The 24,963-nt window shown below is 38.0% G+C and overlaps 1 protein-coding gene across 1 annotated transcript in view; it reads right to left on the bottom strand.

Moving 5' to 3' along the window:
• Window positions 1-668: 668 nt before the first annotated feature.
• The window catches only part of LOC117282065, a 30,882-nt gene continuing 6,587 nt past the window's right edge, over window positions 669-24,963 (bottom strand). The window contains exons 2-6 of the mRNA XM_033750240.1: window positions 13,122-13,179; window positions 12,186-12,235; window positions 11,885-11,944; window positions 9,024-9,229; window positions 669-2,453 (exon numbers count right to left, since the gene is read on the bottom strand). Coding sequence (XP_033606131.1) covers window positions 9,029-9,229; window positions 11,885-11,944; window positions 12,186-12,235; window positions 13,122-13,173 — 363 coding nt within the window. The 5' untranslated portion in view covers window positions 13,174-13,179 and the 3' untranslated portion in view covers window positions 669-2,453; window positions 9,024-9,028. The remainder of the gene's footprint in view (window positions 2,454-9,023; window positions 9,230-11,884; window positions 11,945-12,185; window positions 12,236-13,121; window positions 13,180-24,963) is intronic.

A 24,963-nucleotide genomic window follows, 5' to 3' on the forward strand; every position in this document is an offset into this window, starting at 1 on the left:
GGTCTCTGTCACCTGTGAAAGAAAATTTGCACTTCTGTAGCAACATTCCTTGTGAACAGTGGTCGAAACTCCCATAGGGGAGAGGGAAACATTCAGAACAACCATCTATATTGAAGAAGGCAGTCTTCTGGGATTTGGCACCGTGTATATGTGGTGTTAACCGACGTTTCGGAGGAGAGAGGGGGGGTTTTCTAAGAGAACAGATGAGAGGTTTCCAAGACTTGCTGAGACAGAGAGGGGGGGTTTTGTCTCAGCAAGTCTTGGAAACCTCTCATCTGTTCTCTTAGAAAACCCCCCCTCTCTCCTCCGAAACGTCGGTTAACACCACATATACACGGTGCCAAATCCCAGAAGACTGCNCCTTTAACCTTGCCTTTCTCTTCCCTACACAAAAACACGCTTGTCCCAGCTCCCTTCCCCTACCCCTCCCACACTACTGCTTTCACTTGTATACTTGCCCTTCCCCCCTACCCTGACTGCTCTCACACAGCTGTGTATTTCCACACAGTCTGCTTTTACCGGTTCTCACGGTCTCTCCGCTTGCAGAATTCTTATATTTTTTCTTCTACCCTGAAGATGGAGGCGATACGTTCCTCCGAAACGTCGGTTAACACCACATATACACAGTGCCAAATCCCAGAAGACTGCCTTCTTCATAGTCACCGCCGTGAAAGCCTCAAATCTTACAACCATCTATATTCATACGCATGAACTATGTAGTCTGGAAATGACTGGAATCGATCATAATACATCTATCACATTCAATCGAATCACATAAATGTGAGCCAATCAGAGGATCTTAAATTTCTGTTGAAGATTTTGGGTGTTGCTCAGTAACGCTGAGGACGCTGAGTAACTGCATAGCCCAGGGAACATGTTCAATTCTGCCTCCTCTGAGACCTGAGGACCTGAGTAATGCTTTGATTCTACAGGATTGGAGATGGTGCCTGCACTGATATTCATTGAGGTTGTGAGAAAATATTGAGAGTTTGTCCAGTTATTAAAAAATGGTGTGTCTTGTTTCATATTTTTTATTCCTGGCAAGGGGAAGTGATTTTTCTCTTCTTCACAGTGTCTAGCTTGGCTCTGGGGCCCACCCACCCAGCCTGCTCTCCAATGGATACCAGGGGGTGTGAAGTTGACTACTTAGCTCTGTCTACTGCTGAGGTTAATAATCATGGAGCTATACCTCCACTCTTCCATATATCCTCATGGCATAGTGCTTAATTACTTAATTAAGTGCAGGGAAAACTTTACCTTTGTTTAATATTTTACAAGTTACTGCATCATGAAACAAGGGAGTTCTTTTTTGATGACTGCGCATTAACACACAGTAAGCATTATTGTTAAGAGAAATGGTATTTAACTTTAATCTTTAATATCCAAAGTGAATGTATCAGTACACTGAAAGGTGCAGTCATCATGACCAAAGTACACATATTCCTGCATTTAAACGTCGCTAGTAGAAGCATGTGCATGCCACTAGTAGAACTTATTTTTGAATATAGTAAAATTTAATGTACCTTTTTTTGTTATTCCCTTGCTGTACATATAGGCTGCACCCCTATTATATAACTGAATCACACCTTTGTTTGGTATTCCTCGAAGCACCCAAGAATGCACAATCCCACGTCACATACAGTATCTTGCACTTCAGCTCCTTTCAGTTTCATTATCTTCTGAACGATGTCTCATTGCCATTGTATGATGAAGTGAAACAACAGTATTCAAATTCACCATGAACTCACAGAAAACTGAATGCACACTGTATCTCAGGTACAATGCAAGCGTTTGGTTGTGCTCATAGAAAGGGCAATATTTTCTTTTGAATGCAATGGAAGGCACGGATGTACAGAATTTTCTCTCTAGTATCACCTTAATTCCTATATGTTTATCTTTCCAGTCCTCTAGTCAGCAGAGTTTAATATGTGAAGAGTGTAGTAAAAATGTGAACCTTGCAAAACAACAAGGTTTTTAGTGGTTCCAGATGTTTTAAGACACCAGAGACAGCTGAAGTATGCTAATTGCTACAAGAAGGAATGATTTTGTAATGCAGAACCACTCTGTGAAGAAGTGGGAAACTCTTTGTACCGTGTGCATAAAAAAGAAAGATGAAAGAATATAACTTTTTGGCTAAATACGTGTATTTGCAAATCTTACAGTATAATTTGTGACATTACTTACTTTGCTGATAGAAATGAGTTTATATCCATTCCATTATCATGAAAATTATATTAGGTACAGCATTTTAAAGTGCTTACAATTATTTAAAACACAAAAGAAACATATTCACAAGGGGGAGGAATGGTTCATTATGAGAATTAAACTGGGTATCTGTACTGTACACACACAATTTTGTTATTACAGATGTTAACATGCAATTCTTCTGAAGGTACCATGGCTGGATGAAGTCACTTGAGCTGCAACAGTTGACTGCGTCTGAACCATTGTCCCTTGAGGAAGAATATGAAATGCAGAGCATTTGGTTAATGGATGAAGACAGTGAGTTAATCACATAAGCCTATTTTACATACTAAGGCATCAGGTTATCTGTTCAAAAGTTTCTGGAAATTCATTCCACAATAATAGAGGACACCTTATGTATGAGGACCTAAACCACAAGACAGGTTTTCTTAAAATTTAGTATAGGAGATATTCACTAAACACTCCTGGAGGGTTTCAGCTTTCAGTCAGTATTACTCCATTACAAAATAATGTGACTCAGTTGCAGGGGATTCTGATTCAGTGCAATATATTGTCCTGTGGGGCAGTCCCAACCCTCCTTCTGGGGCCAACTGAATATAGGCTATGCATCACGGGGGTTAAGAGATTGTGACATGGTGCCAGAACATTACAAGGGGGCACGCATCAAGTTCACTTCAATAGGATCTCTGGGTCCGCAGAGAGGATGCAGGAGCCGTAGCCACCGTGGTGGGACATCTCCGTCTGCTCTCACTCGTTGGATTGGTTTATTCTGCATGAATGTTGTTTCTTGGAATTTATTCTTTGGATTCCAGCACTGAATCAGGTACGCAGCTTTCGCTCTCTTGGTATGATATGTGCTTAAATCACAATGCTTTCCTGGAATAATTTCTATTGCCAGTGTTTCACAGCACTCTTCTGTAGTTAAGAAACGAAAAGAAGAGTCATACGTGTATATAAATAATTCAATTTGAATAATCAGGATTCGAATATTGTCATTTAGCGTGTGTTCCTGCTCCAGGCCACATGCCTCCTCCCTGCTTGATGGAAGGGACCAAGTTTCCTTCGTTAAACTCCGTGAGAATTCGTCTCACAAGAAGTGGGTAGGGAAGAAACTTTCGGTTTGATGGCTAATGCCTGTGATATGGAAGCGAAGGAGTGTGTTCTTTCGATGATTATGTGAAAATTAACTGTTTATGTGTGATTTCAGCCTTGTTGGGTGTTATAAGTAACATTAAGTTTCATTAAAATATTGTAAGTGCATATTTATATGGAGTAAGATTGTATTTGTGATCGTATTTTGACGCATCAGAAAGAAGCCATCCGCGTTTAAGGGAAGCAAGTCTAATATTGAGGTACGAAGGGCATGGGCGTGATTAGACTACACGCACAGGACACAGCTAAAATGAATGCTGGCAGACAAAGCGACTGCGACTATGCAATCGAAAGCCTTTAAAACGGGGGTTTAATAGCAGGGACTTTTCTGAAAAGAAAATAATTATAGAAAGAGGACGACCGACATGCGAGTTGCCAGAACTTAAAGCACAAACCAAATTATGTGTGAGGAAATTTAATTTGGAACAGTATTCTAAAACAGAGTGGCTACCGGTTGCCGTAATATAGGAAAATTGTTTTGTTGGCCATGCCTGTTTTTTCTCAATGAAAAAAAAATGTATGAAACAGGACTGGGTTTGGTGATATCAACAACCTTCATAAAGCATTGAAACGACATGAGAACTCTCAGACTCACATTATTTCAACATTGCAACTTGTTATGTTCGGGAAATCTCGAATTGACTGTCAACTTGACAATCAAAAGCGCCTGACGATACTACATAGAGAAATAATGAAACGCTTGATTGATATCATCTGCCATTTAGGAAAGTGGCAACTTGGCCTCCGTGGTCATGACGAAAGCGTGGATTCTATCGACCGAGGTAATTATGTGGTATTAGTACACTTGTTGAGGAAATATGATCATAAACTAAATGTTCACCTTAAGAGTAGTACAGTATTTACAGGTTTATCGAACAGAATACAAAACGACCTGATTGACTCAGTAAGTGACGTAAAATTTGGTGAGTTGATTGCTATAAGTTCGTACATTAGATACCACTGCTTCCCTTACCAAAAATAGTACCGCATTCCACTGATTTATTGTCACATGATGCTAGTTCGAATGGGATCAGCAGCGTGTTAAGCCAGGGAACTATTGGAAAGGATTTTCCTGTTGCTTACGCAAGTCGTGTGTTGGCTACACCTGAAAAGAATTACTCCACCATTCAGAGGGAACTTACAGCAATTGTCTGGGCATGTAAACAATTTAGGCCGTATATTTTGGGAAGGAAATTTACAATTGTAACAGATCACAAACCTCTGACTTGGATCTTTCGGGTGAATGACCCAAGTTCAAGAATAATGAGATTAAAATTAAAATTAGAAGATTTTGACTATACCATCATATACAAGAGGGGTAACGAAAATTCGAATGGTGATGGATTAAGCAAGATGTACACAAGAACCGAAGAACACAAATGTATCGGAGTAGTAACAGAAGAAAAAGCAGTTACTTCGAAGGGCAGGAGGTAAAGGAAAAGGAGTTGTCTAGTAAGGAAGAAATTGAAATGTTTAGAGAAATGCACGAATCCCCCATAAGACATTTCATTAATTGGGAAGGCATGGAACGTGACAGAGAAGTGTGAGAAGTGTCAGAAGAATAAGATGATGCAATGTCACACCAGGTTGCCATTAACTATAAATGACACTCCTTCCACCGTTTTCGAAAAGTGTACAATAGATATTGTGGGAGCCGGTCACGGTAGCCAAGCGGTCTAAGACATGCACTGTCTTCACTCGCTTAGAAACCGGGATCGTGGATTCGAATCCTACTGAGGGCATGGATGTTTGTGTGCGTTTTTCTGTGTTTGTCTAGAGGTAGAGGCCTTGCGACGAACTGATCACTCGCCCAAGGAGTCCTACCATATGTGTAAGATCTAGAAAAACCGAAGTGAACGGAGTTCATGGAGGTAGGCCTAGGCCCACTAGGGCTGTAGTGCCAATGAAAAAAAAGAAGAAGATATTATGGGACCTTTCAATCGTAACATGATAGGGAATCGTTATATCCTGACCGTACAGGACGACATATCAAAATTTTTGATAGCAGTGCCGATGACCGAACATTCAGCAGATGAGGTTGCAAGAGTATTCGTAGACAATGTAATATTAATTTACGGAACACCACGGACTATTCTGTCAGACTGTGTATCGCAGTTCCTAAGCGATACATTCAAAGGAGTATGCAAATTATTATGAATAAAAAGAACACAGACCACTAGCTGGCACCCACAATCCAATGGGTCCAATGAACGAACACACAAAGGACTGATAGAATACACAAGAAAGTATGTAACAGCTGACTTGAGTAATTGGGATCATTGGGTGAAGTACGCCAAATTTGTTCATAACACGACGCCACACCGTGCAACCGGTTACATACAATTTCAATCACTCTTCAGCAAGTTGCCAAACTTACCGGGAACGCTACAGAAATACCCCGCGAATGACTTCTATACATATGACAGCTACGTAATGGAGTTGGAGGCCAGATTAAGAAGCAGATGGCTCGCACAAATCTGGAAACCGCTAAGTTAGAAAATAAAAATAATTGTAATGCCATAGAATTTCAGCAAAGGTTTTGTAACTCTTATGTATTAAGTTATCTTGAGTTCACAGTTAGAGAAGTTAGATGAAGGGTGAATGTTTGAAACAGAATGCAGGAAGTAGCAACGTAAGTATAATATCGTCACATGGCATAGTACTGCTGATTCACGCAGAACAAATGACAGTACAGCAAAGGCGTACAGAGTGCCAATTCAGCGAGGTGGCCTGAGCAGATCCAACACTCTCTATCCAGATGACCAACCAGTGACGAACCTTTGAGGGGAGAATTCACTCTATTAAGGGGCGGAGGTTACCCCAAACAGGAGTCAGCAAGGAAAAAGTTATAAAGTAGCTAACGCAACTCGAAGAGGGATCCACATCATGTAATACTACTACTTCTTCCTCAGCGACCTATGTATCTTTGTGTACAAATGTTAAGTGAGTAGTCAGCGAGAGGCCAAGAGGGCCAGAACCATGGTCGTACCAGCCAGAGGGGACACCATCAGCTTCCTACACCAAGTAAGTCGAACTGTTCATATCAGTCATGGATATAAAGTGAAATATTATTAAAGTGCCATTTTACAAGGTTAGGGCAGAGAAAGAGTGAGAGAGAGTAGGCCCTGAGTGGGAACATAGGAACTACCACGAGAGCTAGGATGGTGAACCCAAGAGTGTATTTATCTAAATTACAATGTGTACGTAACCGACAACTGTCGGCTATGAAAGTGAGATGTATATAAGTGTATATATTAGTAGACGAGAGTAGACCAAGTAAGGGGGACGTGTGTCTTAATGACTTACCCCATAGTCACACCCTCTATTTCCCCAATATCCCGTACCTCCCATTTTACCGATACTGTGAACTCACAGCTTACAAGTAGTTAATGTGACAATTACCAAGCACTTAGCCTTACAACTGGCCATTCCCAAAGGGTGCAACAGCACGAATGGCGGAAGAGGTGGAAAGAATCCTCTACTCCTCCCCCCCTTTACGCGATAACAATAATTATGACCTGGAAAGTTCTTGTCCCTATATTTGAGGTAGGAACAAAGGTGTTAGTGAAGGACGAGAGCGTCCGCCGTGGCCGATCTAAGAAGTTAGAAGCTGTGTAAATAGGCCCGTATGAGAACACAACAATGGAAGGCCCGATCCTTGTACTACATACCAGGAAAGGAAAAGAAATGAAGATTCACACAAACCAAGCTAAGATATTTTTCACATAATTGCGGATGTGGGCGATCGTAACAGCTGTACTAATCAGTTGCCTAGGCTCGAGCGCAGCCTCAACGTATGAAACAGGCCATTACCGAGCTCACCGGGACTGTACTACGAGCCCGAAGCCGAAATGAGACTGTACAACAGTGAATGGAAAACAGTAACATACCTCAACTTACAACAGGCAAGTGACAATGTAGAAGTGATAGGCAAATACCTAGGAACCACCGTAGATTTTTGTAAAAAACATGATAATTTATTATGGCTAAATTTGTCAGAATGTAGAACCCTGTTTCTGATGACACCAGGCAATTTGAGGAGCTGAAGGGCATGAGAAATCTGGCACACCAGTTAAGCAGAAAGGAAACGAGTTTTGTCAGGAAGAGAAGAGGGCTTTTCAATTTTATCAGGCATATTTCAAATTAATTATTTGGAATTTTAGACTCAGAAAACGAAAATTCTTTAATCAAAAGATGTCAAATTTAGAAGGGGAGCAGTCAGACCTAATAAAACTGAAGAAGGAACAGATGGTCATTGCGAAATCTACCTTGAAGTCGGTGAACAAAACTTTAAATGACGTAACAAAAAATTAGTTGATTTTAGAAAAGGGCTTACAGGATATTAAGAACGTTGTCAATGAGGAGAATGGTGAAATAAAACGGAAGTACACATACACTTCAATGTTGGTGATGTTAAATGATCATGCAATGCAATTCAACTGCAGAGAGCTTTAGAGGGCGTTAAAGATGAATATGACATAATAATTCAGTCTTGTCTGAAGGCCAAAGGCGGAATATACAGCCACAGGTGTTGTCGCCAAGCCACATGATTGAAACTTTGAAGTCCAGTCAGGAATCTGTTCCGCGTGACTTACAAGTTCCAGTTACACTGAGCGATGCTTACGCCTATTTACTTGTAAATATTCTGAGTGTAGATGTTTATATTGTAAATACTACCTTCTTTTTAAAAGAACACCAGCGAACAGTTTGATTAGAACATGTGACCGCAATCACCTTGTAGCGGCTTTATGAATCTTCGAAGCCTATTTGAGCTGTAGTGACCCTTTGGTTTTGAACAGACCATTGCTGGCTGTCCTGTTTCGTCTATTGTTAGAAGCCATATTTGGTACCTTGCGCCTGAATGTCGAGAGTTATGAGCCAACAACAAAATTACACGCAGACAAGCCGTAAACTTGCCTTCGGGTTGCAGACATATCATATTTTTCACACAGTCGTATTCCAGTGTTCAGAGTGCTAAATGAAATTAAACTTGTACAAAGCAAAAATTAAGAAATTTTGATTCTCATTATACACTGTGTTCCCCCATTAACAGTAACCCGATTTCTCGCATGTCGGTGGTGCCGGATAATCTAAGTAACCCTAAGACAGTTCAATTGCATGCAACAGACTACTGCGGTTAATTAAAGTTCTTAGTATGTGAATCAGAGCTTTCTGTTCTGATTGCTCACGAGTGTGATTACCGAACAGTCAGGATCTAACTATGTGAATTCACCCTCCGGCCAGTTGAACCTCCCCACCTGTAGCGGAAGCGCTGAATGAAATTCACGCAAACGCTACTCTCTCCAGCCCTTATTTCATACTTCATAGAAATGACCGAGGGTCACACAGTGGCATGGTTGGTTGGGGCATTCTGCTGTGGCCGGAAAGTCACGTGTTCGTGTCTCGTTGTGGTCATTAGATTTTTTAATTTACCTAATATTTCCAAGGGGGTACGTGGTAGCGAAGTTGGTTGATCCAGCCTCTAACAGAAATGAGTAACAGGAATATTCTTGGAATGTTCTTGGGGGTAAAGGGCGGCCGGCGCTTAAGGCTGATAACCTTACCGTCATCTATGAGCCGACTGTCTAGAAAATGTGGGAACCTCAACATCTCACAACCCTATGGGCCTCCACGGCCTGTTACAGGGATACATTTACTTTACTTACTTTCACTAGCGCCATGGAGGCCTCTGCTGCCCCTGGTTCTGTTGGCTTTGATTTCCGCGAGGTGGGTCCTGGCGTCTCTGATGATCGTAGGGCGGCCCCTGCCGTCCCTGAATGTGTAGGGCCGTGTCGTTGGGTGCGTCCCTGGGTTCAGGGGCGGCAGGCACTCTAATATCCCTGACGACCCTTTCTGATTGTCGGAGTATGTCCTGAAAATAAAAACTAAGTTAGAAGGATTAATGGACTTGTACAGGACACTGGAACACACATGTTCAGTCCTCAGCTTCTCATTCTGAAGGTTATTCCGTAGGCGAGCTTCCAAGTTCAAGTGTCGACTTGGAATACTTTAATTGTTACGAAGCTGAAATGCGTTGACTTATATTATTTTATGCTCTGTGCATAGGATGCATCTAAAATGGAGATCTTTGAACAACTCCATTACAAGGTTCAGTAAGTATTCCTATCTGGAACTGACAACTTTCAGTCACGTAGCCCACAGTTCCGGCATGAAGCAGTGATTGCATGTTTCTCTACATGCAAATAAGAGCGTTAGGTCTCCAATACTCGTTTATAAACTCACAGCTCTAAAATTATGTAGCTTACAAAGGAGGGACGACAGATTGCACGAGTGTCTGGTTTGAAGCTGAACTGTACAGTGAGATCATTACCTGAAGATATTCTTATATTGCGTCCATAAATGTGGTGTCTCAAAACTAATTGAATGTCATTATGTGTGTCTCATGTAATTAAATGTAGGAGAGACATCGACACATTACACTAATTAACCGGACAGGTTGACAAAACATTAACAGACACTTGACATAAATGCAAATAAAGCTTGAAGCTGTCCCTGTGGCGGACCGTGGTGGCTCATAGGGTGATAAGGCGTCGAGGCTCCCACATTTTCTGCACGGCCGGCTCACGGTTGGCGATGGGGGTTTTGAGCATTACGCGCCGGCCGCCTTTGCGCCCGAAGGGGTACCTGGTGTTCGTTTAAGTTGGAGGCTAGGTTAAACCACAGGCCCATGGCGCGGCTGGAGGGATTGGGTCAGTTGAGGAATCCAGTGAACTCATCAGGGATTCCAATTTTTGGTCGGACTAGTTTGTTGCGGTATGCAGTCTTCAATATAAGCTATCAATTACGTCTATTCTGGGCTCATTTAAAGAGTAAAAGAGTAAAATGGTAAAGCTATCCCTATAACTGGCCGTGAAGGCCATAGTGTTGTGAGACGATGAAGGTCCCACATTATCTAGACAATCGGCTCAAAGATGGTGACAAGGTTGTCAGCCTTACGCGCCGGCCTCACTTTACCCCCCAAGAAAATTCCTGGTACTCATTTCTGTTAGAGGCTGAGTCAACCCGAGGCCCGTAATGCAGTTGGAAGGATTAGGTCAATTGAAAAAATCCAATGACCTCATCGGGACCTTCCTGCAACCTTCCAACTTGTAGCATAGTGCCTCAACTAACTACGCTACCGCGAGTATATATAATATAATTTAATTTTATGTTGCCTTGTCATAGTTTACTTACTCCCGTTTTCTTAAATTTTGATTTCTCGTGTCGCATTTGACAGTAAATATATATTTCTTAGTATTTCAGAGCTACGTTTATTTCTAATAGCTTATTATTATTACTTTGCTTTGATTTGTGCTTTGTATATGTTTGTTTTCTTTCTTTCGCTCGTGCTCACTGTGTAACTGGTCCTGGGGCTGTTGGGTTGGCACGCAGATAAATAAGAATTTAACTGAATTATTATTGTGCGCCAGTTCCTCATTTACCGATCACGGTGGTCGCGCGGTCCGGGGCGTGGGCCGTCTTCACCCGCTCGAGTGCTGGGATCGTGGGTTCTGGTCCCGTTCGGGGTACGGCTGTCTGTGTGTGGGTGGTGGCCTTGTGGCGGGCTGGTCCCTTGTCCGGGGACTCCGTATGAAATGTATCCAAAATAAAAATGTATATCTTGGAAACTAATTTTCATACATGTATCCGGTTTATGTCAACGGAATAAACAACTCACGACCGGCTTGCGCGCATGCGCCACCTGATTGCCTTCCGCGAGCTCTGTATCAATCGATAGCAATGTCGACACCACAGGTACAGGTTCAATTCTTGTTGTGGCTACCAGAGTTGCAATTTCTCACAGCTGTCCAGCGCTGTTTCAGACACAATATGGACGTCAACATTCTACAGAGAAAAGCATTCGGTTCTGGAACAAAAAACTGAAGACTACAGATAGTCTGTTGCGAGTAAAATCTCCTAGAAAGACACGGACCTCTGAAGAAAATGTCAATCGCATTAAAGTGACATTTCAGCGAAGTCCGGACAAATCAATTCTTGCTGCCAGCTTGCAGTTACACATTCCACGTTCAACAGTGCTCCTCCTAGGAGCGTAAGGTAAAAGTAAAGTTGTCCCTGTGCTTAAGAAATTAAACACTACGCCATGAAGACGTATGGGGAGTGGATGTATAGACCCAGGTTTTCTTGACCTCGGCATTATTTGGAGGTGAGTGGTTAGCTTCACTCCCTGGCCGTTTTACTCCCGGGGTAAGAGCCCCAGGTACCCATTGGATAGTATGTTGGGTGGGCCCCGCAGCCGGTCTGGATGCTGTTGAGGAAAGACCCTACCAGAATTTTAACTCCGACCCCTAGGTCATCCAGCCCGTATAAAGTCGCTATATCGACTACGCTATCACAGCCCTTTCTTTGTTGGTAAACTGCAACTATTTAAAGAGTCGGCGGCAGAAAGTGGAATCTCCCCGCAGGGAGACTTGACCTTGCAAACTGAACTACATTTTTCTTTAATTTGACCAATTGCCTAGAGAGAGTAATGCTTGGAAAGTAACGAGTCAACTGCCATGATACTTACAAGGCGGAGGTCGTTGAGCCACTTCAGAATAAGAAGAAACATGACAACGCCAAGGATACCCTGCAACACATCAGTACAGGAGTCACATGAGATTTAATCCTGATTGAAACTCGCCTACTGACTGAGGTTCTGAAATTTACCTCTAAGAATATATGGCGATTCGTTATTTACCAAATCCTGTGCAGGAAATTTGAGTGAATCTCTCTCTCTCTCTTAGAAAACATTTCAACACACCATTTAAATAAAAATATAATGTCATGTAAAGGAACGGGAATTCCTTTACTGCTTTTCTGAAACTTACCCAGTCATCATAAATTTCTCTTATAGTTCGCATGAACTCATCTGTCATGCCTAAAAAAGAAAGAATAAAACGGCCTCAGTATGCTACACAGATATACAATCAAATATTTCATTTTGACAATCATTGGATCTAGTTGTTTCATTAAATCTGAGAAGAGAATAAAACGACTACAGTATGCTACACAGATATACACTTACAATCTAATTCCTGACTTGTCACCGTAATGTCAATTTGTTCCTGTGCCGAACACAACACTTTTAGTGTGTGTGCACTCGTGGAGGAGCACCTAACCATTCATTATTACCCAGTTGGGTCCACAGCGTTTGATTCAGTCCTGTTATATTCTGAGTCAAGTCAGTCAAATGTCAAGTCAGTGGGGAAGTCAGCTTGATTTAGTTTTATCTGGTTCATGATTTGAGCTTGTGCAATAACATGTGGCTAGAGTATGCCCGAAGCTCTGTCTAGTTGCGCCGAATGCTTATTTACAACAAGCAGCATGGGTGAGGATGTATATATTTTCTTTATCTTATCACCATGTTCATTATTCCCCAGCCCTCACGATCGTCCATTCTTGTTTTCAAATACGTCTTGTAATGTCGTATGCATCTTAAAGTCAATTTTACGACTGTTACCTGTTCTTTGGAAAGTTAAGAAATCAGCGTGTTCCATTTCGAAATCCCCTTTTTTGTCTGTGTAATATGTTGCGTGTTCGCTATCCATAGTACCAGACAAGATTTTGCTAATTCCACCAATGAAGTTAAAAGGCCTCTCTTATAATGCAATTGAATAGCTTCGTCTTTGATTCTCGTTAACTATTTTACAAGTAGTTTAATATTTTCTACTTCAATAATCTATTCAAATACCTGATGGTTTTCATAAAACCAGGGACTGTTATAATCATTTGTAATTACGAGTTACAGTATGTGTGTTACTTACGATGAGCATATGCAATCAAAGATAAGAGGAAGTCACTATCTCTGCTTCCCATTTTGATCTGAAACAATATATGAAAAGAAATTATATAAGGGACCAAACAGAGGTGTCCTCCCCCCACCTGAGGACGGAAACACGTCTAGTTTCCGAAAAGTTATTTTTTCTAGTTAATTAATTTTTTAATTCACTTAGTGTGGGAACAACGATAACAGATCGAAACCTGATTCAGGAGGAAATTAAGAGGCGATTGAACTTGGGTAATGCTTGCTACCATTCAGTCCAGAACCTTTTGTTTTCTCGTCTGTTGTCCAAAAACATAAAAATTAGAATATACAAAACTGTAATTTTGCCTGTAGTTCTGTCTGGGTGTGAAACTTGGTCTCTGACATTAAGGGAGGAACATAGACTGAGGGTGTTTGAAAACAGGGTGTTCAGAATATTTGGGCCAAAGAGGGATGAAATGACAGGAGGTTGGAGAAAACTGCACAATGAGGAGCTTCATAATTTGTACTCTTCTCCAAGTATAAATAGAATGATCAAGTCAAGGAGGATGAGGTGGGCAGGTCATGTAGCACGAGTGGGGAAGACGAATGCGTATAGGATATTGGTGGGAAAGCCAGAAGGAAAGAGACCACAGGGAAGACCAAGGCGTGGGTGGGTGGACAATATTAAAATGGATCTTAGAGAGATAGGATGGGATGGTGTGGATTGGGTAGATCTGGCTCAGGATAGGGACCAGTGGAAGGCTCTTGTGAATATGGTAATGAATCTTCGGGTTCCATAAAATGCTGGGAAATTATTGAGTAGCTGCAGAATTGGCGGCTCCTCCAGAAGGGCTCAGCTCCATGAATAAGTAAGTAAGTGTGGGGATGGAGTCCTAATTGGGTCTCCTCGGAACTGCGGCCACTGATTGGCCTATTGTACCTGCCCCAGGTGATTATGATGATGGGGAATTGCTGGAATGAAGGTGTTTTCTAGTTACTAGAATACTGGAAGATGGACAAAGTCCAAAACCCAAAAATTGTCAGTAGATAAGTGTTTATGCCATCTCCATATGAAGGGCAACATCAGTAAGACATGGCATTCAATTTATTATGGGGGGTGCAAAGGCGAAGATAGGAAAAGATCCTGTAATACGTACAACACGTGGGACACCATAACCTTCACGATAAATTCAATAACAACAGAGTAATGATGGCCGATTTCCTGTCACCGGAAACTTGCTTAAAAATAGTACGTTTTCACCTAAGACTTTTCCGTAAGAAAAAAATGGATATCTCAATGGTTGGACAAGAAATTAAATTGACCATGTTATGATAGATGCAAGATAAGCAAGGAGCCTTATCGATGTGCGATCCTATAGAGGTGCCGAATGTAACTCGGATCACTTCATGGTAAAACTAAAATACAGGACTAAAATATCAATAGTTAACAGAACCAATACCAAGTACATGCAAGGTTGTGGCTCTCATACCAATATCCTATATGAATTCTTTTCTCTCCCATTTGTACTACATGCCCTGGCCATGTCATCCTCCTTGCCCTGATGATTCTAATTATATTTGTTGAAGAGTATAGTTATGGAACTCCTCATTATGCAGTTTTCACCTGCCGCTTGTCACTTCATCTCTCTTCCATCCAAATATTCTCCTCAGCACCTTGTTCTCAAACACCCTGACTCTATGTTCTATGACTCCATGACCAAGTTTCCCACCCATAAAGAACCACAGAAAAATTATAGTGTCTTGTATTCTAATTTTTATGTTTTTAGACAGCAAACAAGAAACCAAAGGGACATATATAAGAGATCAACATTCACACAACATCCATGAACTAAACGAAACTCGAATATATCCACGCTACTGAAGACTGCATTAATAGGTCCCACAAGGAGACTGGAATCTACGTCTTTACTATATTCAATAGGATGACCTATTATAATTTGAATTCTAGTTGCAATTTTAATTTTAGGTTGTGGCAGACTGTGCAGTGCAACAGTTTTAGCATAGCGAACATGATGGCCATGCACGGCCAAAACATGTCATGAATGGAGAATTAAAGGTGTTGTATTAGTGACGGAAATGTACATTATATAAAACAAGCACTATATTGGTGCAACGGGATGCTAAAATACAATATAAATTTATTATGGTCTAAATGTTTGTGACAGTGGTACATTAGTGAAAATATTATTCTATAGAAGATTTTAAAATTAGATTATGTGATGAATTGTGGGAGAGTATTTGTAGCAACTACGATTAAATGGATGTAGATTCGTTATTTATTGTGTTTCTGAATAACTATCTAAGAATGTTCTACACTAGTTTTCCTCCCAAAGAAGTAACTGAGAGGGTTAATAAAAACCACTGGATAACACCTGGCATAAGGATTTCCTGTAATCATAAAAATATTTATATTTACTTAGTATAGTTAGTAAAAAAAGGTAAAGATATCCCTGTAAGAGGCCGTGGAGGCTCATAGGATTGTGAGATGTCGAGGTTCCCACATTTTCTAGACAGTCGACTCATAGATGGCGGCAAAGTTGTCAGCCCTACGAGCCGGCCACCCTTTACCCCCAAGAATATTTCTTGTACTCATTTTTGTTGGCGGCTGAGTCGACCCCAGGGCCATAATGCGGCTGGAAGGATTAGATAAATTGAAAAAAAAATTCCAATGACCTCATCTGGTCTTGAACCCGCGACGTTCTGGCTTGTAGCATAGTGCCTCAACCAACTACGCTACCACATGACCCACTTAGTAGAGATATGGGGGTCGTACTGAAAGTCACGAGCAACAATTTTTTTTAAAGTAACATGCTTTAGTATTGACAAACCAAATACACCACCTCAATCTACAGACCTTTCTTTATTTTTTCCACATAATCGCCATTTCTTTGTACACATATCTCACAGCGTTCTGGGAGTTTGAAAATTCCCCTTCTGTAAAATTCTGTTCCAGCCATCTCAAGACACTGATGCACTGCTTTCTGAATTGCCTGATCCTTCACAAATCCAAAAAGATGGTAGTAGGAGAGTTCCAGATCAGGGCTATAGGAGGGGTGTGGAAGAACTTCCCACCCCATCTTTGCAATTGCTTCCAATGTGAGGCGAGCAGCGTGGGGGCGAGCCTTGTCTGCAGGATGATGTTTCGTCCCGGACGTTTATCGCGCAATGAACGACGGAGCTTGTGCAGCGTCTTGATATAACAACCAGCATTGATGGTTTGCTCAGGTTCCAGGAATTCGGCCAGAACACTGTGCCCATCACCTTTGCAGCTGATGGCACTGTCTTTTCCTTCTTTTTTGATGGAGAATGCTAATGGTGCCATTCCATACACTGCCGTTTCGTTCCAGGCTCAAAATGGTGAAATCAGCTTTTGTCATCTGTCACAATACAGAGCAAAAAATCAACGCCTTCGTGTCGACATCTCTGCAGCAGTTCTGAGGTGATGGCTTTTCACTGACCTTTGTGGTCTTCGGTCAATAACTGTGAGACCCAACGAGCACAAACTTTCCTATAGCACAAGCTTTCACTCATCTCCTGTACTGCACTGTGCCCTATTCCAAGTTTTCGGGATATTGTGTTCACAGTCACACGCCTGTCATCTTGAATGATCTCATCCACTCTTTCCTAGTTGCGTCCAGTTGAGGCTGTTCGAGGACGACCGCTCCGAGGCTCGTCTTCGATGCTGGTGTTCCCATCTTTAAAATGTTTCACGCATCTTCGAACACTGCTCGCACCCAAGCACACACTTCCATAAGCACGCTGAAGTCTCTGGTGAATTTCTGCAGCAGGGATTTCCTCTTTCACAAGAAATTCGATGAGAGCATGCTGGCGAAACGACATATCGTTGTCGGCCATTTTGTTAAGAGTGAAACTGGTCACGTGATGCAAGCTATTTGCGTCATAAGACACTCAAAGTTAACACAACAGCTGGTTCCACCGACCACCATACTCTCTTTCGTCTGCTGTTCCCAGGTTGCATGCAAAAAAAAAGTTGCTCATGACTTTCTGTACCACCTATGTAGTAATGGTATAAACTTCAAATGGTATTACAAGCAATACTGTAAAATATGAGCAAGGGTGATTAAAGAAGCTAAAAGGTCGATGTATAATAATCAGGTTGTTAACACTGCTAACAAAATGAAAACAACCTGGAATATTATAAAAGCAGAAACAAATAGAGTAAAGGGACATACGTTTAGTAAATATCAAAATTCTCCTGTAGCTTTTAACAAATATTTCCTGTCAGAAGCTGGGGAAATTATTCAGGACATTAAAAATAACAACATAGAAGGTTCTAATAATAATGAAGACCAAAATACTACATGTCTTCACTCATTTCAGAATTCCTTCTTTAAAATAAAATTTAAAAACACATCCACTAAAAAGTTGAAAGAATTATCAGATTGCTAAGATTATAGAATTCACATCATTATGGTGGAATCTCCACAAAGATACCAAAGGTTAGTGCTCCCTTTATTAGCTCTCCTCAAAATTATATTTGTAAAAATCCATAATATCAGGAATCATCCCTACTCGCTTAAAATATTCTATGATGAAACGTTTATTTAAGAAAGCTGATAATGAAAACATGACTAATTATAGACCTATCTCTTTATTAACTTCATTTTCTAAAGTATCTGAAAAAATAATATATGATAGACCTTTGTGACATATGAAAGCTAATAATATTTTAGCAGCTGAACAGTTTGGCTTCAGACCTGGTACATCAACAGATAAAGGCCTCCTGTAGATTGACTGATGAAATATTGAAGACATTGAACAATAGAATGATGGTTGTAGGTATTTTTTATGATTTGCATAAAGCCTTTGACACTGTTAATCACAACTCTGTGTTAACAAAACTGGAGTTTTATGCAATAGGAGGCTCATCACTTAACTAATTATCTTACCTAGAGGGCAAATACCAAAGAATGATTTTAGACAACTCTCATGATTCCAGCTTAAACTTGGGATTCAAAAAGCGTGGGGTCCCACAGGGATCAGTACTTGGACCATTGCTTTTTCTACTCTATATCACTTACAATTTACACCTATTGATCTGGATGAATTTTGTATTGACCAGGAAATTGAAGTTTGTGCAATAAAGCTACATCATATTTCTTCTAATATCTATATTTTAACTGTATATACATCTCCAACAGGATATTTTTTATACTTTTAAAGTAATCTAGAATCCATTCTTACACAAATATGTCAAATATTATTATATGTGGAGATATAAATGTTAACTATTTAGATGTTGGCGATACTATAAAACAAAAATTGGATTGGATTCCTGAGTATGAGGAAGCCCAACAGTATAACACACGCAGTCGCAGGAGCACGACACAACAAAAGCACAACACACAAGATAGTGAAGGAGTGCTCCAACAAAGGAGAATGGGCGTGACTGATGTAGTGAGGGGCGACGTAGCGATGTGGTATCCTGAACAATTTTAATATTTTTAACGTTTGACAATGTATATGATAGATACATATTTTAGTTATTTTAATGTGTGAACATGGCATGCAATGAACTGGTTTGACGTGGATAAGTAAGCACCTGAAGATGGCATTATTATGCCGAAACATGTAGTGCGAGGGAGAGAAGGAGATAAATGAGTGTATGCACTGCAAGACGGATTAAATAAATCATGGACTTAAATCAGTGCAACAGGACGCTAAAATATAACATTATGTAGTATTGTCGACTTTCCCACTAGAGTTACCAATATTTCAGCTACAGCTATTGACAGTTTTTTTATTGATAAACATAGAAATGAAATTTATTCAATAAATTCATTGTCAAATGGATTATCAGACCATGATGATCAAATTATTACATTGAATAATCTTAAATTCCTGAATTCTCCTGATTATTCTGTTAGTACAAGAGACATAAATGAATATACTAAATTACAATTCAGGCTAAATCTTAATTGTGAAATTTGGGCTGACATATTTACTATAGAATCTAATGTTTAATAATTTTCTTAATACCTATTTAATAATATTTAATCGTAGTTTTCCTTATAAAAAACATTTCTCTAAACAAAAAGATAAAACCTGGTTAACAACTGGAATCAAAACATCATGTGCACGTATAAGAGAATTGTATGTGCTTAGCAGAAACACTGACAATCCTGAATTAGTAAGATATTACAAGAAATATTGTAAAATTTTATCTGATATCATAAAGTTAGCAAAGAAGCATCATTATAGTAAGCTTATTATAAATTCTAAAAATAAAATTAAAACTACTTGGGGTATCATTAGATCTATAACTAATACAAAGTCAAGCAAAAATATAATATCATCAGTAAGTATTGATGGGAAATCATATAATAAACCACAAACTATGGCCAATATTTTAATAATTATTTTATAATTCCACCAAATCAAATGCAATCTAACAAACCTACTAATGTATTTAATGCCTTAAGTTACCTTTTTTTGAGGTGTATAAACAACCGTTTCCAAACTTAAATATGACCCCAGTAACTAAAAGAGAGATTAAAGATATTATCAAGTCATTAAAATGGAAGAATTCTAAGGGATATGATGAGATTCCACAAAATATCCTAAAACTAAATATGCCTTTTATTTTATCCCCATTAGTTTACATATGCAATAAATCATTGAGTTTAGGTATATTTCCTGCTCGATTAAAATATTCACAGATAAGTCCTATTTATAAAAAGGGAGACAAGGCAGTTATGACCAATTATAGGCCAATATCTTTGCTGACATCTGTTTCAAAAATGTTTGAAAAGGTCATTTACAGTAGAGTTCAATATCATATAGATGCTAATAATATTCTTGCTCAAGAACAGTATGGTTTTAGAGCTAAGTGATCCACTGATATGGCTACGTATAATCTAATAAATAATATTTTATTGGCACTGAATAGTAAATTATCAGTGGGAGGACTATTCTGTGATCTAACCAAGGCATTTGATTCTGTAAATCACAATGTATTATTATCCAAGCTAGAGTTTTATGGTATTAATGGCAGTATTACAAGATTGATTAAATTCTACCTGAGTGACAGATATCAAAGAACATTAATAAATAATAATTTTTCTATGGGTATTTCTGATTGGCAGAAAGTTAAACAAGGTGTGCCACAGGGTTCAATACTTGCCCCCTTGTTCTTTCTTTTATATATTAATGACTTGCCTTACTTAATAAATAAAATATCAAAATCAATTTTGTATGCTGATGATACCAGCATACTATGTTACAATTCTGATTCTGTGGAACATATAATGGTATTGAAAACGACACTGAACAAAATAGACACATGGTTTATGAAAATTTATCATTAAATTTTAAAAAAACTAACTATGTGCATTTTTCATCAAAAGTAAATACTACATCAAACATAAATCTAAACTATAAGGATGTTCAAATTAAAAATACTTGTATTACAAAATTCCTAGGACTAATCATACATAATACCTTATCATGGAAAGATCAAATAAATCATTTGGTAACTAAGCTGAAAGCGGCTAGTTATTCTATTAGGACCCTATGTGCAGTTATGACTCAGGAGAGTTTAAGGATGATTTATTTTGCATATGTACATTCCATTATGTCGTATGGAATAATATTTTGGGGCAATTCAACTCATAGTAATTTAATTTTTAAAATCCAAAAACGAATAGTGAGAATTATTATGAAGGCAAGAAATAAGGACTCTTGTCATCCATTGTTCAGGCAGTTAAATATTCTGCCCTTATATTCTCAATATATATTTTCTGTATCAATTTTTGTAGTTAAGAATTTAGAGATATTTAAATTTAATTCTGTTATACAGGGCATTAACACCAGACAAGGTTTTGACTTACATTTTCCAAGTAATAAATTACCTAAAGTGCAGAAGGGTGTATATTACTTGTATTAAGGAATTAGGATATTCAATAATCTACCACAAGGCATCAGGAATCTATTAAATGATATTACTAAATTCAAACAGGCTCTAAAAGAGTTTCTTCTTGCTGGTGCATTTTATTCTTTAAATGAATATTATGAATGGAACACAAGGGGTGATCTTGGTTCTTATAAATAGTATCTAAAATTAACCTTGACAAGTCCTATTAACCAACTAAAAATATATAAATAATCGTCTACTTTAGATCTGCATACATACCAACTGTGACTTTTATTTATTTTAACATACAGTCTCTTGTTTTATGAATTTATTTATTTATTTATGAATGTATTTGTTACCATAATAATTTTTAGTACATTTCTGAGAGAAGTTATTTATTCCATTTATTGTTCATGCATGTTAGATGTTTTTATAGTTTTTCTTTTGATGTGTGTGTGATGTAACATACATTATTTGATATTGTGTTGTTTATTAAGAATATCCATTCATATGCATTGTTTTTATAAACTGGATGAATTGTATAAGATAAAAGGTTAATATGTTTTCATCTAGTATTTAAGCCTTGTTGTAGTCACATTTTATTATGTTTAGTGGCTGTGTTGTCTATGTTTTATATGATGTTATTTTGACTTGTTCCAGTGATTGGTTGGAACCTTTGTTTTGATTTTTGACGCATTCTATATCCAGTGGTGTGACAACTTGTTTCTCACCCTGTAATTGGATCTACTTGAACATAAGACTAAATTATAATTATAATCACTGACCTAAGATGATACCAGTGTAATTGTTAATAGTCCTAATCAAATAAAATTTGAAAATATTGTTAATAATAATTTCCAAGATATACTAATTTATTGTCATTAAATGTCGATAAGACTCAATTTATGCAGTTTGTAACTAAGACTAGCTCCCTTCTTGACCTAAATATAATTCATGGGAACAAGAAAATAGTTAATATTCATAATACTAAATTTCTTGGATTAACATTAGATAATACTTTCTCTTGGAAGATAAGCACAATGGACCACTGAAGGTTGCAGTGCTAGGGCCAGTTTTATGGCTCACCCCTCATACTCATTCTCTTGGAAGATTCATATACAGACATTTGTACCCAAGTTATGTTCGGCCTGCTTCGCAATTGCAAGAGTTAAGCCTCTTTTTTTCCCAGGAATCATTGAAGGTGGTGTATTGTTCTTACTTGCACTCGATTATAACTTATGGACTAATATTTTGGGGGAACTCTTGCCATAGCAACATAATTTTTAGGTTACAAAAGAAAGCTATCAAAATTATTACGAGGATTAGAGATAGAGAGTCATGCAGAAAATATTTTAGAGAACTAAAAATATACCACTATAATCTCAATATGTATATTGACTTTCACTGTTTGTGATCAACAGTAGACATCATTTCGAAGTGAATTCTGAGATTCACAATATTAATACCAGGACTAAATCTGACTTACATCATCCTTTGACTCATTTGTCAGTCTATCAGAAGGGAATTTATTGTGCTGGGATTAAGGCGTTTAACAGCTTACCTGTCACAATAAAAGATCAGTCCCATAATACAGAACAATTTAAACTGGAATTGAAAAACTTCTTGGATTCGAATTCATTTTATATGTTGGACGAGTATTTTGAAAATAAGACAAACTGAACCTTTTATAATGCTGTTTATGTGGTATAATCTATAAGATATTCATTTCATGCTTGTACATGCATTTCCAAAAATATGAGCTTAGTAAGGTGCTGGTAAATTGCTCATGTTATTAAGGTGTTGAATTGTTTTATTATTGTTCTTTTAGGAATGTGACTATAGGTGGACTGGTTTTGTGTTCAAAATTATCATATATATGTTTATGTAAGTGTAATATGTTTTATACCATATGGCTGTTAATTGTATGGTTGATGAATTATGCATGTTGTTGAATTCTAATGTTTAGTTTTCTCTTGTGAATGCAGCTGTATGTTCAGTTTAGTTCAGTTTATTGTAATATTCCATCAATCAAGAACAGGCTACAAATGTCGCCCGTCTGATATATAACCAGTCACTGATATACAAAGACACCAAATACTATGCATGCTTTGAATATTAAAGCATCAGTCATACAATAACAAATGAAAACAACTCAACATAATACATTGTGAATTGGAAAATAAATCAGTCACTAAATACTAATGTATACGATTAGCAAGAGCCCTATAAAACATTTTACATTCAGATCATTGATTACCGATCCTTTATAATTAATTTAGTAGAAACCTAAAATTTAAAATAAAAATAGAAGAGGCATAATAGAATTACTCACAATGACTGTGATAAGTATATAGTATCATAATTACCAAAGGGAATAGAATATCCCATTTTATTTATTGTTAAAAAACTCCTGCAGTGAGTAAAAGGAATTTTCTAGTAAGTACCTTTTTAATGAAGATTTAAACAGTTTCATCTTGCCTGTGATGCCTTTCAAATAGGATGGAAGCTGATTAAAAATCTTAATGCCCATGTAATGAACACCTTTTTGATAGATAGATAATCTTGGTTGTGGGAAATGAAAATTATTTTTGCTTCTGGTATTTATAGTATGCAAATCTGTGTTAGTTTGAAATAGCTCTCTATTATCTGATACAAAAGATAATAGTGAAAATATGAATTGAGAATATAATGATAATATGTTCAAATGCTTAAACAGTTCTCTACATGAGTCTTTTTTTTTCTGGAATTAGTGATAATTCTTATTACCCTTTTTTGCAGTCTAAGTATACTGTATACTGCCACTATAAGAAGAGGTCCCCCAGAAAATTAACCCATACATCATAATGCTGTGAAAGTAAGCAAAGTAAATCATCCTCAAGGATTCCAGTGACACAAAGGGTCTAACTGTCATAATTGCATAGGAGGCTTTACATAATTTTACCTTGAGACCATGAATATGGTTTTCCCAAGACATGGAATCATCGATAGTAATCCCTAAAAATTTTGTTTCTGTGCTATTACCAATATATTTATTGTTATAACTGATGTTATATCACCAAACTGATGTAAACAAAGCTTATAGTCTTTTTTTAGACAAGTATCGGGACCTTTTCCTGAACATGTTTCATATAAAAAAGTTGTAAATGTAAAAAAACATCAAATCCAGATGGATTACTAAAGGGATAAAAGTTTCTAGACAGCGGCTTCAATTTCTATGTTACTTAAAGAAAAAGTTGATTCTTCCTAGGCATTCTTTGAACTATATAAAAAAGTATCAAAAAATTTATAAGAACGTGTTAGCAGATGCTCGTAAAAAAGAAAACGACAGATTCATCCAAAAATCAACAAACCGCTCTAAAGCGTTATGGCAAATTATAAACTTTGAATCAGGGAAAGCTCTTAAAATAAATTATAAAACCTCGGATGTGGACACCATGACTGACTTAGACCCCCTCCTCACTCCCGATCATTTTAATTCTTTTTTTGTTGAAATTGCAGGAAAAATGGTAAACCAATTAAATGATCAAAAACCTAAGTATGATCAAGCATGTAAAGTTACTCCATTTTCTAAATCGATTTTTTTCGTACCAATTACAGAAAATGAGGTACTTAGTGTGACTAGTAAACTAAAAGGTAAACTCTCCGCGGGCTATGACGAAATTCGAGAAAAGTTAGTAAAATTTAGTGTTCAACCTATTTGTAAACCTTTAACATTTATTTTTAATTTGTCTCTTTTTACTGGAATTTTTCCGGATCAGATGAAAATTGCCAAAGTTCGCCCTATTCATAAGAGAGGACGAATTCAAGAATTATCTAATTATAGACATATTTCACTATTACCTGTTTTTTCTAAAATCTTTGAAACATTAATATATAACAGAGTAGTGAATTTCTTAAATAAACATAATTTGATATCTGATGCCCAAAATGGCTTTAGACAAAATAAATCAACTCATACAGCACTGCA

This window comes from Cryptotermes secundus, unplaced genomic scaffold (genome assembly GCF_002891405.2).
Source record: "Cryptotermes secundus unplaced genomic scaffold, Csec_1.0 scaffold25, whole genome shotgun sequence".
NCBI lineage: Eukaryota > Metazoa > Arthropoda > Insecta > Blattodea > Kalotermitidae > Cryptotermes > Cryptotermes secundus.